This window comes from Phaethon aethereus (assembly GCF_964289735.1).
Source record: "Phaethon aethereus genome assembly, chromosome: 17".
NCBI lineage: Eukaryota > Metazoa > Chordata > Aves > Phaethontiformes > Phaethontidae > Phaethon > Phaethon aethereus.
In genome coordinates, this window is record NC_138593.1 from 12,800,343 (window position 1) to 12,824,210 (window position 23,868).

General features: G+C 43.7%; 1 protein-coding gene across 4 annotated transcripts in view; it reads left to right on the forward strand.

Annotated features, from left to right (window-relative positions):
- Positions 1 to 23,868, forward strand: part of TAOK3 (TAO kinase 3) — a gene marked incomplete at its 5' end in the record, with an annotated part of 51,210 nt that overhangs the window by 22,653 nt on the left and 4,689 nt on the right. For 2 of the 4 annotated variants that reach the window (XM_082007840.1, XM_082007841.1), the window contains 5 exons: positions 1,704 to 1,910; positions 11,905 to 12,039; positions 20,164 to 20,400; positions 21,021 to 21,149; positions 22,110 to 22,313. In XM_082007840.1, the coding sequence (XP_081863966.1) occupies positions 1,704 to 1,910; positions 11,905 to 12,039; positions 20,164 to 20,400; positions 21,021 to 21,149; positions 22,110 to 22,313 (912 nt within the window). Of the gene's footprint in view, positions 1 to 1,703; positions 1,977 to 11,904; positions 12,040 to 20,163; positions 20,401 to 21,020; positions 21,150 to 22,109; positions 22,314 to 23,868 lie in introns of all 4 variants that reach the window. The other 2 variants (XM_082007839.1, XM_082007842.1) reach the window with 2 other exon arrangements.

Consider the following 23,868-nt stretch of genomic DNA (forward strand, 5'->3'; position numbering starts at 1 on the left):
ACAAAAAAAAAAGGGGGGGGGGGAAGAGGTTGTATCCCTAGAATTAACACTCTAATGAAGCTCACGCTCTGCATGTGCACAGCATGCTCTGCACTGTGTTTTACCAATGAGCTTGTGTACGACAAACGGAGGTTGTGTGGCTCGTGTGTCACTAACTTGACAGTGAAAGGAAAGCGTAGCACGTGCTTCAGATACTACTGAACTGGTTAACAGAAGCTGCTCAAGTGTAAATGCCACAAGACAGTTCCTTTTTTCTACCTTAGGCTTCCTAAGGTAGAAAAGGAGCATTACAAATCTTTAACACTGAAAATATTACTAATGCTTCCCTCAGAGCTCTTGCAAAAAAGTTAAGGTCATTTGAAAGGTATTTAAAGTCAGGAAGTCAATGTTAACATCGACTGTTGGTTTTGAGGTTGCATATGCAATCTCATCTCTGTCCTTTGTGACTATACATTGATTAATTACATAGCCATATCCTTACCTCAGATGCTTCATTATGTTCTTTCTCCTGCAACTTTATATAAGCATCCTAGAAATATTTTCATTCTCATGTGCATATGATCACTTTAAAATAGTATTCTTTTGTATTTACGTTTTTAAGTGCTCTTACACAGGATCTAAATGATCTGCTGATGCTTAAAAAATAATCACACAATCAAACACCAATCTGTCAAGTCTGTCAATTTTACGTTTCTGTCGGTTTCCAACAAAATGAGTATCCTGTTAATCGATTTGTAATGTAATTCTCCCCGAGATCCCTTTGGAGGCCGGGATAAACTGCGTGCAGTGCCAAGCCATTCATTTTGATGAGTCAAGCCTATTTTCGGACCAGGAGCTGGAGGATTTTCAGAGTTCTCGGTCCTCACTGTGAACTTCTTACAAGCATCTTCAGTTCCATTAGTTAATTACAAAGGACTTGTCTCTCAGTCGGTTCAGATTAAGTGCATACTCTGTGATTACTGTGTTATAGGTATGAGTATGCGACAAGAAAAAAGGATGCTAACTTCTCATATTTGTCTGTAGAATCAAAAATATGTCTTATACGAGAAATATTTATTTACGTCTGTCTAAGTGGATTCCAACAATTTTAATCACTAACAATGCAGGCTCTTCTGAGTCAGCTGCTTAAAGGTGAATGAAGAACTTATCTTGCCTGAAAACACAATGTCAAAGAGATTTTTAGTTTGATAAAATATAACTGCTGACTGCTTGGGACATGGAGGTTAAAACCTCTACACCCGTTAAGCACCACGTGGTGCTTATCAAATCATAAACAAACGGGTTCACTGTCTTACCTGTTTTCTGACCCACAAAATGTGTTGTAGCATACCCTGACTTGGAACATTGTTTTAATATAAACTTAGATTGCTCCTTTTAATTTTGAGACTCCTTCTACCAACCATCCAGTATTCCTGGATGTCTCCTATTCAAGCCAAAAGCCATGCCCAGACTTACTGATATGTGGAAAAAAACCTGGCTTGAAGCCTGATGCAGTAAGATTGCGGGGGAAGAGGCTAAAGCTAACTGCCCCATATGGAGTATTTCATAAGCCAGGCAGCCTTGGGAAATGTAGTTGCCAAAATAATGAGCAAAGAACCTTTAACTCTACAGAGCTGCCGTTAAAACAAACTTTGGGCACTGCAGGCACATGCTGAGCAGGTGATCTCCTGCAGTATTTGTAACTGGTGCCCCTTGTTTTATAGGACAGTGAGCATGGATCAAACCTGAGTAGGAAGATGGACAGTCTGGGCAGCAACCATTCCATCCCAAGTATGTCTGTGAGCACAGGCAGTCAGAGCAGCAGTGTGAGCAGCATGCAGGAGGTCCTGGATGAGAGCAGCCCTGAACTGGTCATGATGCATAGTGACGAGAGCACAATTAATTCTACTTCCTCCGTTGTTCATAAGAAGGTATGTTCTCTGGTGCTCTCCATAGCTTCCCGCAGTCCCTGCTATTGCTCACGTTGGCTCACCCGCGTAGGGCCCGACGATCCGTGTGCTGTGGTCTTGTGCTGAGCCATCTGCTGAGAGCAGGAGCTGGTACTGGGCTTGCCAGGATCAAGTTCTGTGTTGTGGTTATGTTTTTTTTTTCTTTAAAAGCTAAACTGCATTTAAATAACCTCTCAAAATAGAAAGAAGCCGCTGATGAAAGGTAGCACTGTCAGTGCTAGAACTAGGCAGGGTTCACGCAGGCTTACTGCATGCCTCCTCACCCGGCCCCGCATGTGCACTTCATCTCTGCTTGTAACACCAGTCCTTGTTTCCTTGTGAATGATTTGTGCTGTATTGTGTGGTATGGTGACGAGTGGTCACAGCAGCTAAGCTAACCATTTACCAGTCACAGTGTATGATTAAAATCTGCTTGCACTTGGATTTCCCTCATGAGAAGTGGAAGTGTGCAGAACTTTGGACCCTTCCCACGAGGTATGTTTTGAGTCAAGTTTCACTCAATGCTTTTCTGCTCTTTTGCTGCATGGTGTGATCTGTTGCCTTTCGTTTCTCAGTGCTAGATATCAAGCTAAAATTGTCTAGCTCTAAGTCAGCATCTAATCTAGGATCGTTTGACTAAAATAGTTTTGGCTTGGCCTTAGCAGTGTCCTTTGCTAGCAGGCAGTAAAACGTAGGTTGGTTGTGTGGTTGCATTTGCAAAGAGCTTCACAGTGTACATCTGCTTTTTGCCAGAGGAGTGTTTTTAACACCACAGCAGCATGAAAAGTATAAATTTTTCATTTGTAGGCCTATAGCAAAGCCTGGTTCTAACTAAATATTTGTTAGCTGTTTTTCCCCCTGAAATACAGTGTTTATGTAGTTGACTGTTGAGCTCTCAAGACATTTTGTCTTCAACAAAAGATTGCCTTGCATATTTAAAGATACTGGCAGATAAGTTGCATAGTTTTCAGGGATTTACATCTTTCTCATATACAGTTGCAATAGCACCTTCAGAGAAGACTTTATTTTCACCTTTCTAAAAAAAGTGTTAGATGCAAAATGCTGGCCCGAGGAACCATCCTGAATGAAGAGCGGCGCAACTGATTTTATGGTCTGGGTGATTATAGTTGGAGCTTTTTCTCATTTTCTAGAGGCTTCAGAAATGTGTATTAATTTTTCTTTCACGTTGTTAAGTAGTCATATTTACGTATGCATTAAAATAGAAGTTTGAGGGGATTGATTTACACAATGGTCATACATTATAACATTACTGACTGATCAGTGTCATTACAGTTGCTGAAAACAAAATGTGAGCCTCTCCCATCAGACATAAATTGCATTTGTGAAAGAAGTCGAGTTCCTACTTGGTTTAAAAATAGTATTTTGTTTTATAGTGATTGTGTGGCACTTCGAAAGTATAGGAAGATTTCTGAGGCTATGAATTCAGTCCTCTTAGACTTCTGCGTAGCTGTTGTTTTAAGATTAAGACACTCAGCTGAGTAGAATGCATAAGCATGACACCACATGGAAGTTTTTATTATCTGAACAGGGTCTCTTTCACACTTGTGACTGAAGTATTGTAAAAGAAATCACCTGTAGATCACTTAAAGCAAGTATTTTAGGGTAATTTTGGAAGCACAAAAACCAGATCTTCCCTGATGGTCTTTACAAAGTAGTTAACAGTAGAGTGTGATTACTGCTCTGTGCAGTGGAGTGGGTATCTTCTCAGTTGGCAAATGTTACCCTCTCCTGTATGTATGCATAAGGTGAATTCAGACTATGTGCAGCAGGACATATTCCAGTCTGCAAATATATTGTTTTAGTTTAGTACATGATTTTTTTTAATTCTCTTACTTTGGGGAATGCAGTTTTAAATGGAAAACTGCTTCATATGTATATTATGCATATATTAATACATGTGAAAATCTAAAACTGGAACAGGACATTTCAGAGGGCTTATACACACATACATCCCACTCTTATTTTCACGGTAAAGTTCCTTATTCTGAAGAAACTTCCATTTGTATTTGTGCTTGCTTTAACCGTGTTTCTATAAACTGTGATGAAGCTGATCCACACAACTTGTTTTTATTGTAGCAGGTGAGAAGTAGGGAGTGCTGAGTTTGGTAACACTCTGGAGCCTAATCACAAACAAAACGGAAAGGACCTGGGGTTCAAGTTTAAATCAAGCTTTTGTTTTGCATTTAATCAGCCTTTAAAGGCTAAAAGGAAAATACTGATGAACATAATTAGCCAGCTGTCTCCATTATATGGGCACAGGGTCACATATGAGATTGTTTTGACATGGGTCAAATCAAAGTATTGTGTGAAATCATGGTATTCCACACATGTTAATTAACAACCTCCAGATGTACCAGACTGTGTAAAGTGACCAGGATGGCAAAATGATCCAGACTGTGTTGATCTTTGTGAAGGCTCGAAGCTCTAAGTGTCAGAGCCCTTCTGATTTCTCTGGACAACAATCCCAGAATGTCATGTGCAATTTTAAAACGTAGGATGAAAAAGTTTGCGGTTACGTGTGAGATGCAGTTCCCAGCCTTCAGCGCCTTGGACCACTGCTTGGTGCAAAGAGCCGATCTGGAGCGGCGTTTACTTGTTGTAAATCCAGAGCAGACCTCAGGCGCTTGCTACATCACCCGTCTAGCGCTAGGCTGGGGGAAGCTTCGAGCATCCCCATCAAGCACCCCTAGCATCTATACTGTGACCAACTACTCTGAGACGTAGGCAAAGCATAAGAAACAGCCTGATGTTGTTTACAAATGCTTTTACTACTTCTTCCCCCCCCCCCCCCGCCCTTAACAGATGCTAGTTGGCTCTAACTTCCAAAAACGTTTTGTGGTCACAGGGTAAGTGAAATGACCTGCTTCTCATCTGGTTAATTTTCACTGGCTATACTAGTTCGTGACAGCAGAGATGCCTGGGTTTTGCCTGATGGAGAATAGCCTTTGTGATAAATCCTCCTTGAAAAGCAGGCACAGCCTCACCCCTTCCACAATACAAAAACTTCGGGGCAGCAGTAGAGCTCCATGTTTCTAAACTTGTGCTTGGAACAAAAGTGACTCCCACCTGTCAACAGAGTAGAACTTGTAGATTGGAAGAAAAATCACTGGACAGGAAGAAGATAATAATAATAATAAGCCCTAGTTGAATGTGTAGCTTTTGATATAACTTAGTTTATAGCTGTGTCCTAAAGTCCTGGGAGGAAAAAATTGAAATCCTATCTGCTACTCGGGCATGAAGCCTGCGTCTTCCCTTCCTGGGATCTCAGTCCATCCCTAGCATCAAAGACTGCTTCCTCAGGAGGATGCTTTAATCACCAGCAAATTCTTTACAGGAAACTTAGATGTCCAGCTTGGATGAGCCGGTTCCTGCTAGGAGCTCTTCCCTTCCCCTTTGCAGGTTTCAGATTGGTGACCTCCTCCATGTAAGTTGTAATGTGATGCACAAAGGGTGATTTTTTTTTTCTAACTTTTTCCTTTGAAGACAGTTAACATAACTATGCTTCTCCATCTGAGGATGGGGATACACATTCTTGTGTCCATTTTCTGTTGGGAGCTAATTCAGTTGTTCAGCTCACAGGCTGAGAACTGAAGAGTAAGTGACAGCTCTAATGCCAACCCAACTGTAGCTGAGAGCAGGAAAAAATAGACAAAATGGGGCAGGGAGCTGAACTCCAAATATACTGTGCTTCAAAGACATATAGCCCAGAATTTAATAGCAGATGGGTATCAATTCATCTTAAAATGAGGATGAAGATTTTGGCTCTCTAAGAACACAGGCATCAGTTTGTGCATTGTAGGTAGTTTATCCTCATCTGCTTTGTTCAACTGCTGGTATATGTCAGTGTCTGTACAGGTGGCTTCCCAGAAATATTATTTTGTTGCCCTAAATGAATATGCAACGTGGTAGGACTTGGAATGCTACCACATGGTATTATTTTATTTCCATATAACTTTATAACAGTAAAAAAAGTTGTTATCTTTTAATCTAAACAAAAAGCCACTACAGTATTGTGTTGTTCAACTGCAATACAGAGTTGCTGCTATTACTTATTTCAACCTTAAAATCATCAGTACTTATGAACATAAAACTTGGGCAATAAAAATGTCAGGTAAATCTTCTAATTTAAATCTAGTTTATAACAAAAGGATGAAAAGAGGGTGGTCATAGTTGATCATCACAAATTCTTGCCCAATGTGTGTAATAAAAACATACTTCTGTAATAAATGTTGCAACTTGAGTGACTTTCCAAACCCGTTGAATTAACCTGTACAGATCCCCCCTCACTGCCGTGACTAATATGCCGCATCAATGCTGAATTCTGTGCATGGTGAGTGCTCTGGCACGGCGGTTCTACATCAGTTACAGCTGAGGAAGAGCTGAGGGTGTTTTCCTACATATCAAGATTTATGATTCATACTTGGAAACGATGTTGGTTTTATGAGATGTAAAGGATCTTTAGGTAATGACCTATTGAGTCTTGACTTGCGTGTGCTGGCAGTGACGACCCCTTGCGTACCTTCTGCGATCATGTCAAGCAGGTTGGTGACATGAAGCCTTTTCTTGGAAGTGTCTTGATACTAACACCTCTCTGTAGATTATGGAGGCACTTAGTGTAAAGTATTAAAATGAACGATGGCACGATGTTCTTTTCCTTGCTCTTTAAATTCTTAGAAGGAAGGGATTTGCTGCAATTCCATTAAAGCCCTTACCATGGCTCAGAAATTGCCTTTCCTATTCGTCTAGGAGACTGGCAGTCCTTTCCAGTTAGTGAATCCTCTTGTGTAAACAGCGTTTGTGAAGGTTTTTATTTGGTGTGCATAACCAAAGATGCGCTGTGCAAGTGAATGTTCCTTTTGAGGTGAAAGTTTGGATGTTTCAGCCTTAGGCTGGTCCAGTGTGATCAGAGTTTGCAGTTGGGGGATATGTTCATTTCTAAATCAGCTGCTGGAGATGATGGGACTCTTTTTCTCTGTATTCTGTTCATTCTTTGCACTTGTGTTTGATGCTTTGTCAGTGCAAAGGTGGTTTCAGCCATATGACAATGTTATATACTAAAAAATGTAAATATCAAATGCAATTTATAGATTTGTCTGCCCGGTCTTGCTGTGATTAAAATCTGAGGCAGAATTCTCATTGATTTTTTTTTCTGTAGGAAAAAGAATCAAATCTGATCCACCTACTGAGTTTGCTTCTGTAGCTTGCTTGTTCCATTTGTCTTCTGATCAGATATTTTATGCACTTAGGAAGTTCTGTTGTAGCAATGTGTTTATGTGGGTTTTTTTCTCCTAGCATTTCTTGGAACAAGCTACATCTTTCTCTAAAAACAAAAAATTATCTGATCAGTGTAATTATTAAGTGTTATTAGGAAGGAGTCTAGTTGGAATGTTTTGAACATAAAATGAAAACACTGTTAGCGACATGCTGTTTAGCGTTGCTCTTAAAAATGCATGGCAAGGGTGTTAAGCAGACATTCCTGAAATGTTGCGCTGACGTCGGGAGCAGGGGATGGTAAAGCCCTTTTTTCGGTGAAGATGATGAAAAGGCAGTGTGTGGTGGAACCAGTATGGGACTGTAGGGAGCAAAATTCAGGTTCTTGCTCTGTGGGGTGACCTTGGGCAAGACCCATCGGTTTGAGCAGAAACCCATGAGCGTTATAAGATGCTCAAACAATACACCAGTGGTGGCCATTTAGATCTCCAGCTGGAACCTGCTTGAACCAATTTGTGTCTGAACAAATGTTCTGACTCTGTTTCTATCTATCTATATTCTCTGTTTCTATCTATCCAGAGAATAACTTCCACAAGAACTGGTTTTCGTTTTTTTTTAACATTACTTATTAATCCATAATATATGTAGGATTCCTGCCTTTTGGCTTTTTCATTGTTTTTGAGAGACTTGCTCTTTAGCATCTCTTAAGTAGCTGGAAGCTCTACCAGCTTTCTGATCAGATATTACGGTAGAAATGTTTGAGAGTTTTTGTCCTGGCAAATATGATCAGCAATTTCGAAGCCAGCACCTGGCCAGTTACCCCCATTTGTGGTGATCAGCTGGAAATCTTTTTATGTAGCAGATAATATAGTCAGAAGAACAAATTATTTCTTTAGTGGGAAGCTGAAGATTCTAGATTGACCCTAAATAGAAGGATTTTAATGGTTTAATGTGAGTTATGATCTGAGCATGCCTGCAGCTGTATTCATAAGGTAAACATCGCAGTAAACACAGAGAACAGATGGGAAGTGAAATACGTGTGGAAGATACATTGCCTTAAAAACAAACTGATGTTTGAACTGCAGATTTAGGGCTGAGAGATACCCTGACCCAAACTTGAGGAGTTTCTGGGGTGCTTTTGGTCACATTTTACTTCATCAGTAACTTGAGCTGAGGTGCTGGTTTTGGATCTTTGTTTCCCACAAACCTGGAGCTGAAAGTTTGGAAAAAAAAAAAATATTCCTGATTTGTGCCTACATCTGGAAGGAGATATGATTGCGGTGTCTCTTAGCAAGCTTTTGGGAGAAGAAAATAAAATAAAAAGAGCAGAAATCTATTTTATGGGTTTGTAGGTAGATGTCTGTCGTAGTAGCCATCAGTTACATTGTCTGAGGAAGGTTGGTGGAGATGTGGCTACTCTTATTTATCTTACAGGTCTCTGTCTATGCTACCACAGAGACTGCTAGTAACTTGCTAGATTTGGTAACTCTTCATGTCAAGTGATTTTTATTTCTGGTAAGTGTGACTGCTCTTCTGAAAAATGTTTTGCCTATTGAGGTTGCATGGATTTATTTGAGAGCTAATAGCGATTGCCTGCCTGATGGAGATGCCACAGATCCCAGATTAAGGGGTGCCAAGGACAACCACTGAGTTTTCTGTCCACTTGGAACTGGTCAATTTTCCCATTCCTTGCCCAGCTCAGTCTGAAGTGGAGAATGCAGTTAATTCACATTCCTGAAGGGCAGTTAGATTCTGCTGTGCGTTTCTTATGTGCACTGAAGTAACTAGAAGTCCCATAAAACAAGACCAGGATGACCTTCTGTCCTCTACGAATCCACCTCTTAGATAAACAGAAAGTAACCCACAGATTAATTTTCCCATCTAAGAAGTAATTGTAATTTCTACTTGTCGTTTTAAGTGGTGTTTTGGACCATTCTGTAAAATCTGAATGCCCATTTGAAAAATTGTCTTTTTTTCGGTGATTTGCTGCTTCTCTGGTTTTAATATTTCACATTCACCCTGGCATAGCAATGTAATGGAGAGAGGGAAGATGGTCCAGGGATTGGGGTATTGCTGGAAGACCTTAGGAACCTTCTGCGCTCACATATGCTGCTGCAGGCTTTGTGTATGACCACGGGTAATATTTGGCCAGCCTCCACTTTTAGTTTCATATCTACAGTAGAGGACTAGTAGCTCCTGTGTACTTCTTGTTTCTCTTCAGTCCTCTGTGGTTTAGATGGGTAAGTCTTGTGTAGATCTTTACCACAGGACACTTTTCTTCAGCTTTATTTTATGTATGAGGTGCTCCGGTAAGAAAGGAGTTGCTGTCTCCCTTCCCCTTGCTCCAGCTTGCTTCGTACCGGTACGTTTGCATGAGGCTGTGTTTGCACAAGCCCCACAGAGCCAGGTTTATCTCTGCAGAGCTGCGTGTTGAGGAGCAAGAGGCCAAGTTCAGCATTGCTTCTAGCACTGCCCTTTGCCTGGCTGGGGGCCCGCTGTGCCGGAAGGCTCCAAAACGCATCGGTAGAAATTCCGAACTAAAAGGTGATGGTAGTAGCCAGCCCGACTGCTTTGGGTTATCTGAGATAGCCCTGATTGTATTTCACAGAGTCTTTCTTAGACCTATTTGATAGGCGAGAGCGCTGCAAAGCTGTAGAAGACTTGGGGTTGATACTCTTCCCGTCAAGCCACGAGTCCAATTAAACCGAGTGATACTGCTAAACTTTAAATGTTTAATCAAGATTTTCTTGGTGTGACTATTGTAGAGCCTAAGTCGACATACTTTTCTCAGGAAAGCGTGTGAGTCTGAGAGCCCTGCCTATCCTACAAACACGTGCAAGTTGAAAATCTGAGATCAGCCCAGGTGCCGGTAACTGCCCTTCTGTAACGCTGCCTTCCCTTGTTAAGGCAGTGCAACAAGAAGTCCAGTATGAGGATGATCAATATAAAATGAAAGTGCAGTTTTTTATTACACTCTGTAGTCCTCCTACTTCATGGAGGACTGACCTTTTAAACTGTTCTAGCTTGTTCTGTCTCCCTCGGGTGGGTACAGAGGAGCTGGTGCAAGCTTGGCTCTGTGATGGTCTTGGCCGTTGCGCGCTCTCTGTGCAAAGGCAAGTGAAAGGTGAGCGTGAACGCTTAAAATGAAGAATGTGAGGAAAGGGATTGGGTTTAAAGCACTTTAAATCAACATGTTGTTCAGCTGTTTATATCAGCATTTCTGTACCTGTTTGGCTGCTGCTTGAAATCATTTACAGAATCGTTTTGAAAGTGGCTGAATGTGCGTGGGTCCAGACTCAAAGCAGATAGAAGCTGAGGACAGCGGAGAGGGAAGCAAGTGTCTGCAGAGCGGGGAAGGGAGCGTCAGTACGACAGCGGTGTCGTGGTGGAGACGCTACTCCGTGTCGGCTGGTGTCTCACCGTGGGCTTGCTGACCTTACCGGTGTCTGCTCTGGCACAGCAGGATGGCAAAGCTGCTTCGGCTCGCCTGCAAACGCCCGGCGCCCGGAGGCAGCCGCTTCCTGCGAGGGCTGGCGTTTCTTACCTGCCTTGTGGCATAGGCGCTTGCAGCCTTTATTTTGCACCCCTGACAGTTGGAAACTTGATTTAATTTAGCCAAAAAATCTCAGTTTTCCTTCGATTTTTTTTCTTTTATTTTTTTTAGCTGGAGCTTGATGATGGGCGTGAGGAAGGTGGTAGGTGACAGATGTGCCGACGCCGGCTACCATCACTGCTGCCCTACGGCGCCTGCGCGGCGGCTGGGGGCACGTGCCCGGCGTCCAAAGACTGCTCCGTCCTGAAGGCGCAGCCCGCGGGCGTGCTGACTTTTGGCAGCCCCCATTTCAGTTAGCAAGGTTGTGGTGGTGGTTTTTTTTTTTTTGCCGGTCTTTCTGAGGAGGGTCTCTCCTCCGTACGCCTGACGAGAACTTTGTTCTGTTGCAAAACTAGCACGCGCCGTTTTGCAGCCGCGCAGCCGCTCCTCGCGAAGCCTTGCCAGCGAGCAAGAGGGAGGTTGCGGAGGTTGCACCGGGAACCATTTGTGCTAAAACCTGGGAGCTGTTGCTTTAAAGGGGGGGAAAAAAAAAAAAAATCCTTTGTGGGCTGTGGAGAGAAGGTGCTAGAACCGTGCAGGATCATGACTGGAAAGCAGGATCCTTGAGTGGTTACGGAGGCTTTCCTGGTCCTCTCCAGCCTGCCATGGTTTTAGCCAGGATGCTCACCCTCCACAGCAAATAGCAAACAAGAGACAAAGAAAACCTACCGAGGACGAGCCACTCGGCAAAGGGAATGAGGCAACATGTTGTTCTTGTGTTAAAAGGGAACAGTACCTTCTTTGCTAGACATGGAAATCACGTTTTTACCAGGATTGCTGGGTTGCAGTGCTTGAACCCCACCTTTCTGAGGAGCCCGATTGCTCTGCATCGCTTTATGCTTTTGAGTCTTTTTTGCACGTATGCAATACTGAAGGTTTAAAAAAACCAAAAAAACCCCAAAACAACAAAAAAAAAACCACCACCAGCCCGGGATTCAGGAGGCATCCCGCTAGCGATCAGCTGACGCGCCGAACCCAAGCCTGCAATGTGTTGCTTATTCATTTTGTACGGTGGGAGCTGCCGGGGCTAGCAGCGAGCTGAACTATGCCTCTCCAACAGCCGCGCTTGTGCAGACAGAGGGGTGAGAGAGAGGCAGCCGCCGCGGGAAGAGCACAGCCGGACTTTCTCCTTGTTTTTATCCATTTCTGCAGGATCATGTATTTATAAGGGATGAGGTGGGCCACAGGGATCGCAGGCCTGAGGTGCGGCCTACCCAGTCAGTGCAGAATCAGGCCCTCCACTACCGGAACCGAGAGCGCTTTGCCACAATCAAATCAGCATCTTTGGTAAGCAGCCACCCCATCCCACCTCCCCTCTCCCTCTGCAAAGGGGTCAGGAATATTCCCCCCCCCCCCCCCCTAATTTTTTGTTGTTGTTGTTGGCATAGCAACTAGATATTGCACTGAAAGATATTTTCTCTCTCTGTGTGAGATGTAAAATGTGGAATATATTTAATTTCTCCGTGTTTTTCCAGTATGTGTGAGATAAGCCACCTTCCTGGGTGAAGTTAATATCTCAGATTTCCCCCCGCCCCCCGCCTTTTTCCACCTCTCTCTTTTGTTAATACGTTTATTTGCATGTGCATAAAGTGTATATGTGTGCTCGTGTGAAATATGCTGAAATGCTATGGAGATGCAGATGCAGATGGGGTTTGAAACAATAAGGTTGCTGCTTCCCGGCTGAGCTGCTGGCTGGGTTTTTTTTTTTTTCATTCATTCATTTATTTCAGGCAGCTGTGCCGTGACTGCGTTTTTCAGCTCGATCCCTGGGAAGGATTGCTGGGTTGCGATAACGGAGAGGGCTTAGAGCGGGCTGTGGGCTTACAAAGAGGAGGGGGATGGGATGAATCCATCAAGATTTGTACTATTGCAAATGTGATTGCTGTGGATGCCTTTGTAGTAGGGAAAGGGGTGTGTGCCGGAAGAGTTAGTTGTCGTGCCGCCTCCCCCACCTCCCATCCGTACGGGCTGCGGTCGGTAGCAACGTTTTTGAGGGAAAGGAGTGAAAAATGGCCTTTTAAAGCGAAAATAAATGTCATCTTAAATATTTCAGCCCAGTGGTATTAGAGGTCAGATGGACGGGGAGCGTTAGGAAGTGCCCACTGCTTGGCCATGGCACTTGCTCAGTGCTATGACATCATCCTAGACCAACCCCGAAATTACGCCGGCGAGCCCTCCCCTTCTTGTTTTACCCTGCCTGAACATGGGGTTTTTCTTTCTATACCACCATTTCTTGATCCCCTGCATCGCTTCCCATTTCTACATGCACAAGACAGCGTGTGTCTGTGTGACCACAGCGAAAGGTTGTGAGCGGAGGGGAAAAAACCAGCAGCAGTGCCAGTAGCCAAAATTTTTCTCTCTGGTTGTTGCTGCTGCTATTTAAAATCTAAAATGATGCTGTGGCATTCAGACTTCTGGCCAGATGCTTCGTGGGCTGACGTTTGAGGGGAGCATCTGAGTTCCGTCTTTTGCAGGTGTACTTCTGGGTAGTCATACCCTGGGTGCTCCCCGGGCCAGTGTCCCCTGCTCCCCTTTCCCTCCCCCCCCCCCCCCCCCCCCCCCCCCCAATTAAAGAGTGACCTAGAAATGTGTGCATTAGAGGACTTCATGCAGCACACCTGACACAGGCGGGATCTCTGGTCTCCTGGAGACCCTCTGGCTTGTGAATTTTTCTCTTTTTGTATGTGTGTGTGCATGCACCCAGTATAGTGCCAACACTATTGCCTGCACTGAGCAAATAAAAGGAGGATTCAGTTAGGTTGGCTGGAGGGAAGAAGTGAGGAATGACTCAAGTATCATACCCCAAACATATATACCATTGGATTAATAAATAGATATGTGTGTTGAATATATTCATATTCTTGTACTCCCTGAGCAAAGCTGCTGCACCTTCTGTCCTGCCTTCAGCAGCGGAGTCCATAACTCCTGTCTTCCTTGAATGTGTCAATCCCTGGGCTTGAAGGTATTGCATGGCAAGGCCCCCTTGGGAGCTGATGAAAGATGTTGCTGTGAAGGTATGGACTGTGAGGTCTTCCCAGACCTCTAAACCCTGGAGAAGACAGCTAATGTCCCAAGGTCACTCCTAAATCCCATGGCAGCCTCCTGTGGGGCTGAGACTGTGTCTGCCTTAATTCCTTAGTCACTTGGATTTGCTAAATCTCTCCGCTTCAGTCATCAAATGATGATAAAGATAAAATTAATACTGAGTGGGGAAGATGGTAGGCTTTTTGGAGAACTTTTTTTTTTTTTTTTAGTTTTCTGTAGAACGTGTCGTGATACAGAGCATGTCTGGGCTCATGCTGGGAGAGCTTAGGGTGCATGCTTAAGGTGAGCAGTACGTGCACAGCACGGTATTTTTTGAGGAAGAGGGAAGTCCCACCGTTAGCTCACTATGTTAGCCAGCAGGCCTTTGGAAAAGCACATCGCAGCATGTGTTGTGCAAAGGCTTTGTTGCCCCCATCACATGCACACACATCCCCTTCCCAGCACTGAGAGAAGTTCCCAAAGCACCACCTTGGCACTACAGGAGGTGTTACTGTGCCCTTAGTGTGGTAGGGGAGAAGTTTCCTTGTGTTTACAACAGAAATATTTTATTTCATTTCAGTTAACCTTGTGATGGGCTTTTTCTTTAATAATCTTTCATTCCCACCTCTTCAGGTTCCAAAATGGAAATCGCGGAGGGGGGGAAGCTAAGTTTAAACCTATTGCCCAGAACATGAAGAATGCCAGCGTACACGCTCGGGTTTGACGTGCCGGCGTGGTGGTGGGCACGCTTTTTTATCACTGTGCGTTTGCTCACTGCTCGGTGGCTGGATGATGTCAGTGGGTAGTGGTGCCTGAACGCTGCTGTTCTTCTGGCCAAGGGGAACCTTCAGTCATGCCTGCCCTCTTGTCTGCTGCTTAGATATCTGTGGGGAGGGCATGGACAGCAATGGGGTTGATATGGGGACAATGACCTAAACGTGTCTGAAATTTACAGTGTAAAAGCAGAAATTCAGGCTTTATTCATCTCTTCGTGTTAATTTACTCTTTCAGTGGCATCTTAAAAAAAAAATGAATCCTGTGTGAATGTGTGCTTGAGATCCCACAGCGTTAAAAACTAAGCAAACCAGCATGCTTTGATGGTTCCCTAAATCATTGCGGCTGACCGCCAGTTGAATTGCCAGCAGCTGGGCGCTGCTTCCTGGGCACAGAAAGGTTATGCAGTTGAGAGCATCAGGTGGCAGAGAATCAGAAAATGGGAGTTCTGACCCCAAATGCAAGAATTTGGAATGATACTTGGGTGCAAAAACTGCTTGTGGGACTTGCTGAACACCACCCCCCAACATGAGAGCAGGGCAGCGTTATGGAGGAAGAGCAGCGAGTCGGGGGGCCAGGGGCTGTCCATGTTGCTTCACAGCTGCTCCTGCTGGTGGAGTCCAGAGTCTTGGGCCCTCAAGTCCTTGTTATTCACCCTTAGATCAGGCTATTGCAGATGGAGGAAAGACTGGCATTTCTAAAAAGATGTTCTCAGCTTGGAAGTTGGATCTCTTTCCAAAAACAAGCTCAGGTAGTTTCAGCAAGTGCCAGGGTCACATGAGAACATTAGACAGCTCTACACTCCAGATGTTCCAGTGCTTTTAGGCATGATTCCCCTGCCCTGTTGCTCTGCAAAGCCATCACGTGAATAAGAAGGAAACTGGACAGACTTCCAGATAAAATAGTGAAATGGGCTATCCACAAAGAAACAGGCTGTGAATATATCTTTCTAGTCTTTCATTGACGCTGTCATATTACTGAGGTTAAAAAAAAAAAAAAAATTGAGCAAATGTGGTTAAGGCGGCTGAAGGAGCTTACCTTTTGTCATAACTCAAGCAACAATTTTAATAGTCACTCTTTCCTGGACCACCTTTCTCTTTGGTCATCATGTAGACCAACCTCCCACCCACCCTTTTTTTTTTTTTTTTTTGCATAACACCCTTGTGGCAACAGTAACCATCACTCACTTGGAACGGTGGTGGAAAATACACTTCATATTTCTGCCGTTGCAGTGAAAGTTACTATCTGAAATGGAAATCTGGTACCTACTACATCTCCATATTATTTTGCAGACTGTCAGTGATCCATAAATTAGAAGTTACAACTAGAATTCTAAGCCTTGAAGCTCAGAAAGCTGTTGTTTAAAAAGGGGTAGAGGTTCTGCATGTTAAGACTACACCTGTCAACATTTTCAAGTGAAAAGTGCCTTTTAAATACATGCAGAGATACGTCGATCTGCATTTCTGGATGTCTTTCATGCTTGACCCCTTAACTCCCCACCAACTCATGCACTTCCTCCATAGCTGCTTTTACAGTTCTCAAATGAAATGATCAAATAGCTAAAATTTCATAGAAAGATCAGACAGTGTGGATTCTATCGAAGGCCCTTGGCTTTCCCTTTGAAATCCAAATGCCAGCAAAAGAATTATGTGATCTCATCCAGGGTCTGCAAAGCCAAATGGCTAGGTCAGCGTGAGCAGCCTGTGACACCAGGGCAGGCTGACTCCAAAACCAGGTACGCTTACATGATGGCTGTTCCCTTGCACCCTCTTCTGCTGAAGCAATTCCAGATGGTTGAGTTTCCCCTAATGGACTCATTTGGCTGCTGTCTTTATGGATCTTTGCTCTAAAAATACTGAACTTGTTCTTTCTCATCTCAAAGTTCTTCTCTTGCTGTGGGAGGCTGCTGGCAGTATCTTGCTCGGTACTCTGCCTCGTCCAGCGAAGAGGAGCTCAGTATTTTGTTTGGTTATTGAGAGGTGAGAATAACTGTCCTTTAGGAGAGTGTTCAGTATCTTGGTTCAGCAGTGTAGAAAAAGGAACTCTAAAGAGCTGCTGGTTTGGAGGAGAAGTTGTGAGCCCAACTTCCTTACGTAAAGCAAAAATCTTGGAGGGGTGAAAGAGAGAAAGTTTGGATTTTATGGCAAGCGAACTGCCTGTGGGAGTAGGTTGGAAAAAGCATCTCTCTTCTCAGTTCTGTGGGTGCCAAAGATACAGAGAGATAAGAAACTGAGAAAATGTCATACCTTAATAAAAGCTGTTCTGTTTTACACAGGCTTTTTGGTTCTGCTGATGACCTGATTGATTATTGGATGCTGCAGATAGAGCTGCAGGAAACTGCGGTTTTCTGCTTTAAAGGATCCTGACATTTTCTAGTTATGTGGAGAACAAATTTTGCAATGACCAATTCAGTTGTCATCTTTTTTCCCATCATAATCTATGGGATTATGTTTGTGAATTACTTTGTAAAGTTCCAAGTGCCTTTGTCCAAGAACACCAGAAAGGTTATTACTGGAACTTCCCAAATTCTCTTTTTAAAACAGTTGCTTAAGCTGTTAATTTGCCAGGGGCTTCATTTTTAAACCATAATCATTCATTCACGTGTTGACATGCTTAGTCTGAAGTACTCCTCTGGTACGGAGCTGGTTGTATTCAGTAGCTAATGTCAATGTCTTCCAATTTCATCCATGCTCTGAGATCACCATTGGGAGACCTTGTCTTCGAAGCTGGAGTTCTGAAGAGTGTTGGTCTTGGAGATTATGGTGATAAATTAGGTCTTTAGCATGAGCATGCTGAATGCAGACATTAAATCTACAAGATGTCCAGCAAGTCTACTGTTCTCCTTCTCTTTTGTGTTCAGGAGTGAAATGCTGCTTTTGTTTTCCTCTGATTTTGTTAATGTCTCACCTTTTTGCTGTGACCAGAAGGCTTTATCAGCTAGTGTCATAATTAGTAATTGCATCCTCTTGTTGGAGATAGATAGCCCAGACCTAATGTGAAGTCTTTCAAAGATGGAATTCTTGTCCTGATAGAGACAAGCTGAGTAAAACTGGAAATGGGGTGCACAGGAGCAGCAAAAAAAAAAAAAGGATAATGATTTTTGCTGTAAATAAAACAAGTGCACGTTCTACATCTCATTAGACATTAGACCAAAGGGGAAACTGGCAAAGTTGTTAGCGGTTTCATAGATCCACTTTTCTTATGCTCTTGCTGTTTGCTTTGTTCTGCCAACTTCTTGGAACGGAGTGTGCTGTGCAGAATGTCCCACTCCTCACAAAAAGGCCAGGCCTCAAAAATAGCACATCCAGGAAGATCTTGTGCTGCTGCGTGGTGGTTACCGTATCTCTGTGTCTCCGCAAGTCCCTGACCAAGCCTGTTCTCTGCAAGTCGTATGTCAGTTAACGTAGTAAATGGCATATGTGAGATGTTGGGGGTTTGCCTGTCTCTTATAATTAACTTGGATGACTTCTCAGAGGAACTTTCATTACCTGGAAGCTTCTGTCAGAGATCTTATTCTTGCTGAACGTGACTGAAATGTGTAAGTTCGTACAAATGCTTACCAACTTCTGCAAAGTATGGTTGTCATTGTTAGACTTCAAAAAGCTTTTTTTTTTTTTTTTTAACTTATAGCAATACACAGGGCTAATACTTTGTGTGTGTTTCTGTAGTCATTTCTATGATCTCACATATTCCTGGTGTCTGGTTTAGATCTGTCTCATTACCTAGTCTCAAGCATTTGAAGGCTGCTATGTTACACCAATTGCTGAGGTGTAAGTGTATATTTAATCCAATCCACTTCAAAATAACATCCCAAAATTCCTTGTACAAGGAGAATGTGATTTATGCATCATCACTTACCTCGTAGTTGATGTTTGACTGCACTAATGTGGTGAACACACCATCATCACTTCCTGGTAATGACATAGCACCACAGTCAGGCTAGTTCGTTTTCTTTGCAATTAGATGTTTAGTTTTCTCTCTGGGGTTGTCTTTGGAAGGGATGGGGGGAAAACAGAGGCTATGCACTTCAGTAGCTTCATCCTGTGTGTCTTGTTTCTATTCTGGGACTTGGGCTATACTTTTCTTGGTTGGCAACTACTTACTGTAAATTGCTGTTGATCTATTTCAAGGTGAAGGCTTTGGAAGGCTCTTCCTAACCTCCTCTTCACACCCCTCCCAGGTGTTGGTAGTCATTTGAGCTGAGACAAGTGGCAGTGTGCTGTCTGCCTTGGGTGACACATCAGTGGTGGTGTTAAACTTGCTTGTTGATTTTGGAGCTCTTACTTGATCACTGCTTCCTATCAGCTACTAGTCCTGAAGCACAGGGGGGCTGCCAGCAAGTGGGCTTGGTTTGCTGCTTGGTAAAGCAGCTGCTCTTCTGTTGAACTTGAGCCTTCTCAGGTCTGTAGGTGCATCCCATCCTACATCTGAACTTACTTTGAAGATCTCTGAAAAACAGCCTTCGAATGACAGCTGTACTGTAGTAGGTGCCATTTCTTCCTCTTGGCTGCTATGAAAAAATTCGTCGGGAAGGCTGGGCTCTTGCAGACCGCAGGAAGAGCTGTTGGTTCATAAAGCTTCAATAATAGCCCTCAAAGGGCTGATGTCTTTGCTTCGTACTTGTTAAGCGTGAAAGGAGAGGGTCCCCTCATACAGAGTCCCGGACTGCGGCTCTACACATGTGCTAAGGGCTCCAGCTTTTGGCTCCCAGGACTGTCATATAAAAAGATCAGCAGATCTTTATATGTGAAGTTCCTGGGACTGTATGAAAAAAAAAAAAACAACACAGGTTAGTTCTGGACACTCTTCTTCTTTTGAAAGGGAAGCATTACCATTCTCATTTTCTTCTGAAAATTTTTGGCACAACGTATTGCGCTTTTTTCTTCTTTTCACACGGATACACTTGGGCATGGAAATGAATGTGGAACTTGTGAGTTTGTTTCAGCTGAGCAGGGTTTAAAATCTGCTTTAAACCATCTGATCAATCTTGTTAAGAGCACACAGTTCCAGAACAGTATTCCCTTGTTAGAAAACTTTCAATTCCGTTAGGGAATGAGCTCAGTCTGCCATCCTCTTGAATTTTAAGGAGAAATTCTGAAGGAGGCTACTCGTTGCAGGAAACAGGTATTGAGGGACTGAATTGGAACTGTGGTGACTTCAAGGAAAGAATGGGTGGGTTGAAGATGTTTCTTAAAAGGGATGCCATCTTGTAAGTCCATGTCACCCTCAGGATTTGACTCCTGTGTCTGAAGAAGGTTGTCCAGCAGCCACCTTTGTTTCCAGATCTCTTCCAGTGTTTCCTGGAGTGATTAGTAACCTGCTGTTTCTTCTATTCGTTATGTGACATTTTTCTGCTCTGTTACTGAAAACACACATAAAATTCTTGTTAAAGATGGGGTGGTGGTGTTGGAAACCAAGAGAGAGAGAAGCCTTATGGCCTGGTTTGTGATATTAAACAATAGCACCCTCTGAAACCTGCAACAGCATTCCCTGAAAGTTGATTTCTGAGAGTACAGCAAAGCAGGGTCTGGTTTACAGGTAAGTAGCGAATATGGAGACAGCTTGTCTGTGAAGAAGGCCACGTAGCACTTCTTCCCCTTTTCCTGACATCAGGTTACAAGACAGATCCATGAGCATGAGCAGGAGAACGAGTTGCGGGAACAGATGTCAGGATATAAGCGGATGCGGCGCCAGCACCAGAAGCAGCTGATCGCCCTGGAAAACAAGTTGAAGGCCGAGATGGACGAGCACCGCCTCAAGCTGCAGAAGGAGGTGGAGACGCATGCCAACAACTCGTCCATTGAGCTGGAGAAGCTGGCCAAGAAGCAAGTGGCTGTGATGGAGAAAGAGGTGAGTAGACTTACAGGCTCCCTAGCTGTACGTGAAGGTTGGAGGGAGAGGTGTGTACCAGATCTCTTGAGAGAAGGCTGTGGAAGTACTGCTTAAAACCCATGTTCTTAAGTGCACTGTGTGGTTACTGTCTGGAGCTGCCCTGGCCAGTTTTGTGAAATCACCTCATAGCTACAAGTCGACGGTCTGGATGCTGGGTGCTCCACTGGCATCGACCAGTCCTGTGGCTAGTGACAGCTGGCTAAAAGGGACTGGCAGACTCTGTGGAGACCTTGGAGGGAGCTTCTGTCTCATGGCTGAGGGAAGGACAAAGCTTGCTGCTGCTATTCGGTCTGTTTAAAAATCGACATATTAATCCATATGGTAAGTTAGTGGGGTTTTACCCTCGGGGGTGGTTTTGGTGGAGAGGTAAGAAGCATGAGGAAACTCTTAAATGTATGTGGGCATTATAGAGTTTTTGTGCAAGCAGCTTTCATGTGGCTGAATACTTATGGCTTTGTCTAGCACAGTGATGGAAGAACGACAGACCAAAAAATGCACAACAGAAGACTGATTTGTGCTGGATTCAGTACCGGCTCGCTCACCCCCTTTTTCCCTCCTCCCCTCTCTGTGCCTTGCAGGCAAAGGCAGCTGCAGCAGATGAAAAGAAATTCCAGCAACAGATTTTGGCTCAGCAAAAGAAAGACCTGGCGACCTTTTTAGAAAGTCAGAAGAAACAATACAAGCTTTGCAAGGAAAAGATTAAAGAGGCAAGAAACTGTCATTTTCAGGGCTGAGGGGTGTGGCGTAAACATGAACTAGACTTTTGTTTTGATAAACCTGGGCCAGCCCAGAGGCTTAAGGGATACTGTCACGCTTGGAAGGAAATTCAGATTCTCAGCAAGTAAACTTTGAGGACCTGGGAGCATCTGGCAGCATTTCTAGAATAATCTGTAAGGGTGCTAGAGGTGCCTTCACAATTTGCTGTAGAGCAGAATCTTTGAAACCAAGGGTGATGAGGGAAAATGGCGCTTCACAGAGAATTATTCTTCCCCTTTTTCCTCATCTATTTTTTTTTTACTTAAGCTGTAAGTAATCAGAGCAGCCATTTAGATGTCGCTTGACTAAAAGCCCTGTGATCGCTTCTGTGAACTAGAAAAAGAAGTAACTTGGTATATATATCCCAAATTGCATTACTTAAGTACAGTGTCCCCACCACATAGCAAAAATCATTTGCTGTTAAGAATGTAGAGGTGAGAAAATGAATAGGAAGGAGCCCTGTTAGGTATCTGATTCAAAAGAGAATCAAGCATGTGTCCTGTTGAAATAAAACTTAAGCCCAAGGTGGAGTTCTCTGTCAAGCAGGTGAAAAGCTGGGAAGGGAGCTGAGGGGTTTGACCCAGTCTCTTTCCTGGGCAGCCAGAGCATCCCCCGCCGTGGTGTGTTACTGTCTTTTCACTGCTGCACTGTTTAGCCCCCCGAGATGTTTCTGTTTAATGGCCACTTTTTCCTCTGCCTCTTGGTGGGTCATAATACAACTCTAGAGGCAGCAGGGCTGGGCATGGCCAGGTGATGAGTCTGGTTCTGCTGGTACCTGGTGGTATAGTGAGGATTTTGGTGTCGTTTTGTGAACTGAATGGCGGAGGAGTAGCCAGGGACTGAAGGTCCCTCAAGTCCTGTGTCATTGTGAACCTAAGGGAGGTCTTGGTTTTGACCCTGTATGCATGCAGGAAATGAATGAGGACCACAGCACACCGAAGAAAGAGAAGCAAGAAAGAATATCCAAACATAAAGAGAACCTGCAGCACACACAGGCTGAAGAGGAGGCCCATCTTCTCAGCCAGCAGAGACTCTACTATGACAAAAACTGCCGTTTCTTCAAGAGAAAAACGATGATCAAGAGGCACGAGATGGAGCAGCAGAACATTCGGGAGGTATGGCACTTTTCACTTCCTTTCCCAAGCATTTCTCTCTAATTGTTTTAGCTTCATGTTTGTGAAACACTTTGACTGACATTAGATCTTCGTGTTTCCAGTTGCTAAACAACTGAGAAAAATGTAGGAAAAGGGTTTGGGGAAATAGTTTTCCACACAGATGTGGCTGCTTTTATTAGCTGAGGAGGTTGAATTGCAGACAGAAACATTATGTGGGCCACCCACTCTGGGTCAGGTGCTTCATCTGAGCTCCTGGCTGTTAGATTTTTGGGGGGTCCTGCTGGGCTGCTTTCGCAGCACAGAGTGATTTGTGCCATGCTGAGTGCTAGGGCCACCTGCGGGAGAGCTGTGGGATGGCTGAAAGCATCGTGTGAGGAGTTCTACTGGTGGGCTAAAGAAAACTTACACACTTGAAATGTGTAATAAACCAGTAATAACCTTAAAAAAAACAGTATTAAGGGTGCCGAATGAAATGCTACAAAGGTAGGAAATACCAAAAATTCAGTCGTCTTTGTGTCTGTGTTCTGGTTGTCTACAAATAATCAGATGTTGCTTTTCCATTGGGCTCTGTTAAAATTAGTAATCAGAATGGGTGATACTTTGTTAATGAGAAGCTATTCAACATCTTGCTTTTCCTCGTTAGTTATTAACCCTTGCCTTAGAGGCTGCCTGTAGTCAAATACCACTTTGAAGAAGGAATTACTACTTGTAGATTTTTCTGTGGTCATCACTACAGTGTCTCAATTCTTCACGAATGTTATGTTTGGATAAAGACTATCAGATGAGAAGGTTTTTTAGCAAAGGTTGAGAGTGAGTGGTCAAAAATTTCTAATAATCATGTACTTGGTCTCCTACCATCAAATTTTCCAGCATACTTAACATTGCCCTGTGTTTTACCTCTTCGGAGCTTTGCTGCCCTTGACTTCAGATGTGCCTGGGGCTGCTCAGCTGCTTTGCAAATCACATCCAGACGTCTCAGCTCGGACACCCTGAAAATGAATGACTGAAAAATCAGATTTGGGTACCTTTATCATAGCATATAAGCTCTATGGCAGGGATGAGAACAGAATTCAGTTGCCTAGCATGGTATTTGAACCAGGAAACACTCCTGAGGTCCTGCATTTAGGCTCTTAAGAGACCTAGTTTTCAGAATGATCTCAGTGCTTATTTCCTGAAAATAATGTCCCTACTAACTGGTTCAAATTCACTGGATCAGACAGCTGAAGTAAATCTAAATAACACTTCAGGACTGTTTTTTCTTGATCTTTTAAGTAACCACAGAGGTTCTTTTTTATACAAATGGGAAAGTGTTTGTGAGAAGTGGAGTGCCTCTTTATGCTGTCACCTGAAATCAGGTGTGGAATGGGCACCAGAGAGGCTGGTTGTCGTGTCCTAAGATGAAGGCACAAGTGCCACAGCTCACTGCGTGGGCTGACGTGCTGTCCGAGTGTGCTGCCTGCCTTTGCGCAAGTGGGAGAAGATTTCAGCGCGCCAGTAGATCTAATTTTTTATCTTGGCTGTCAAGGTGCAAGTTCTGCTTAAATGTAAACGTGTC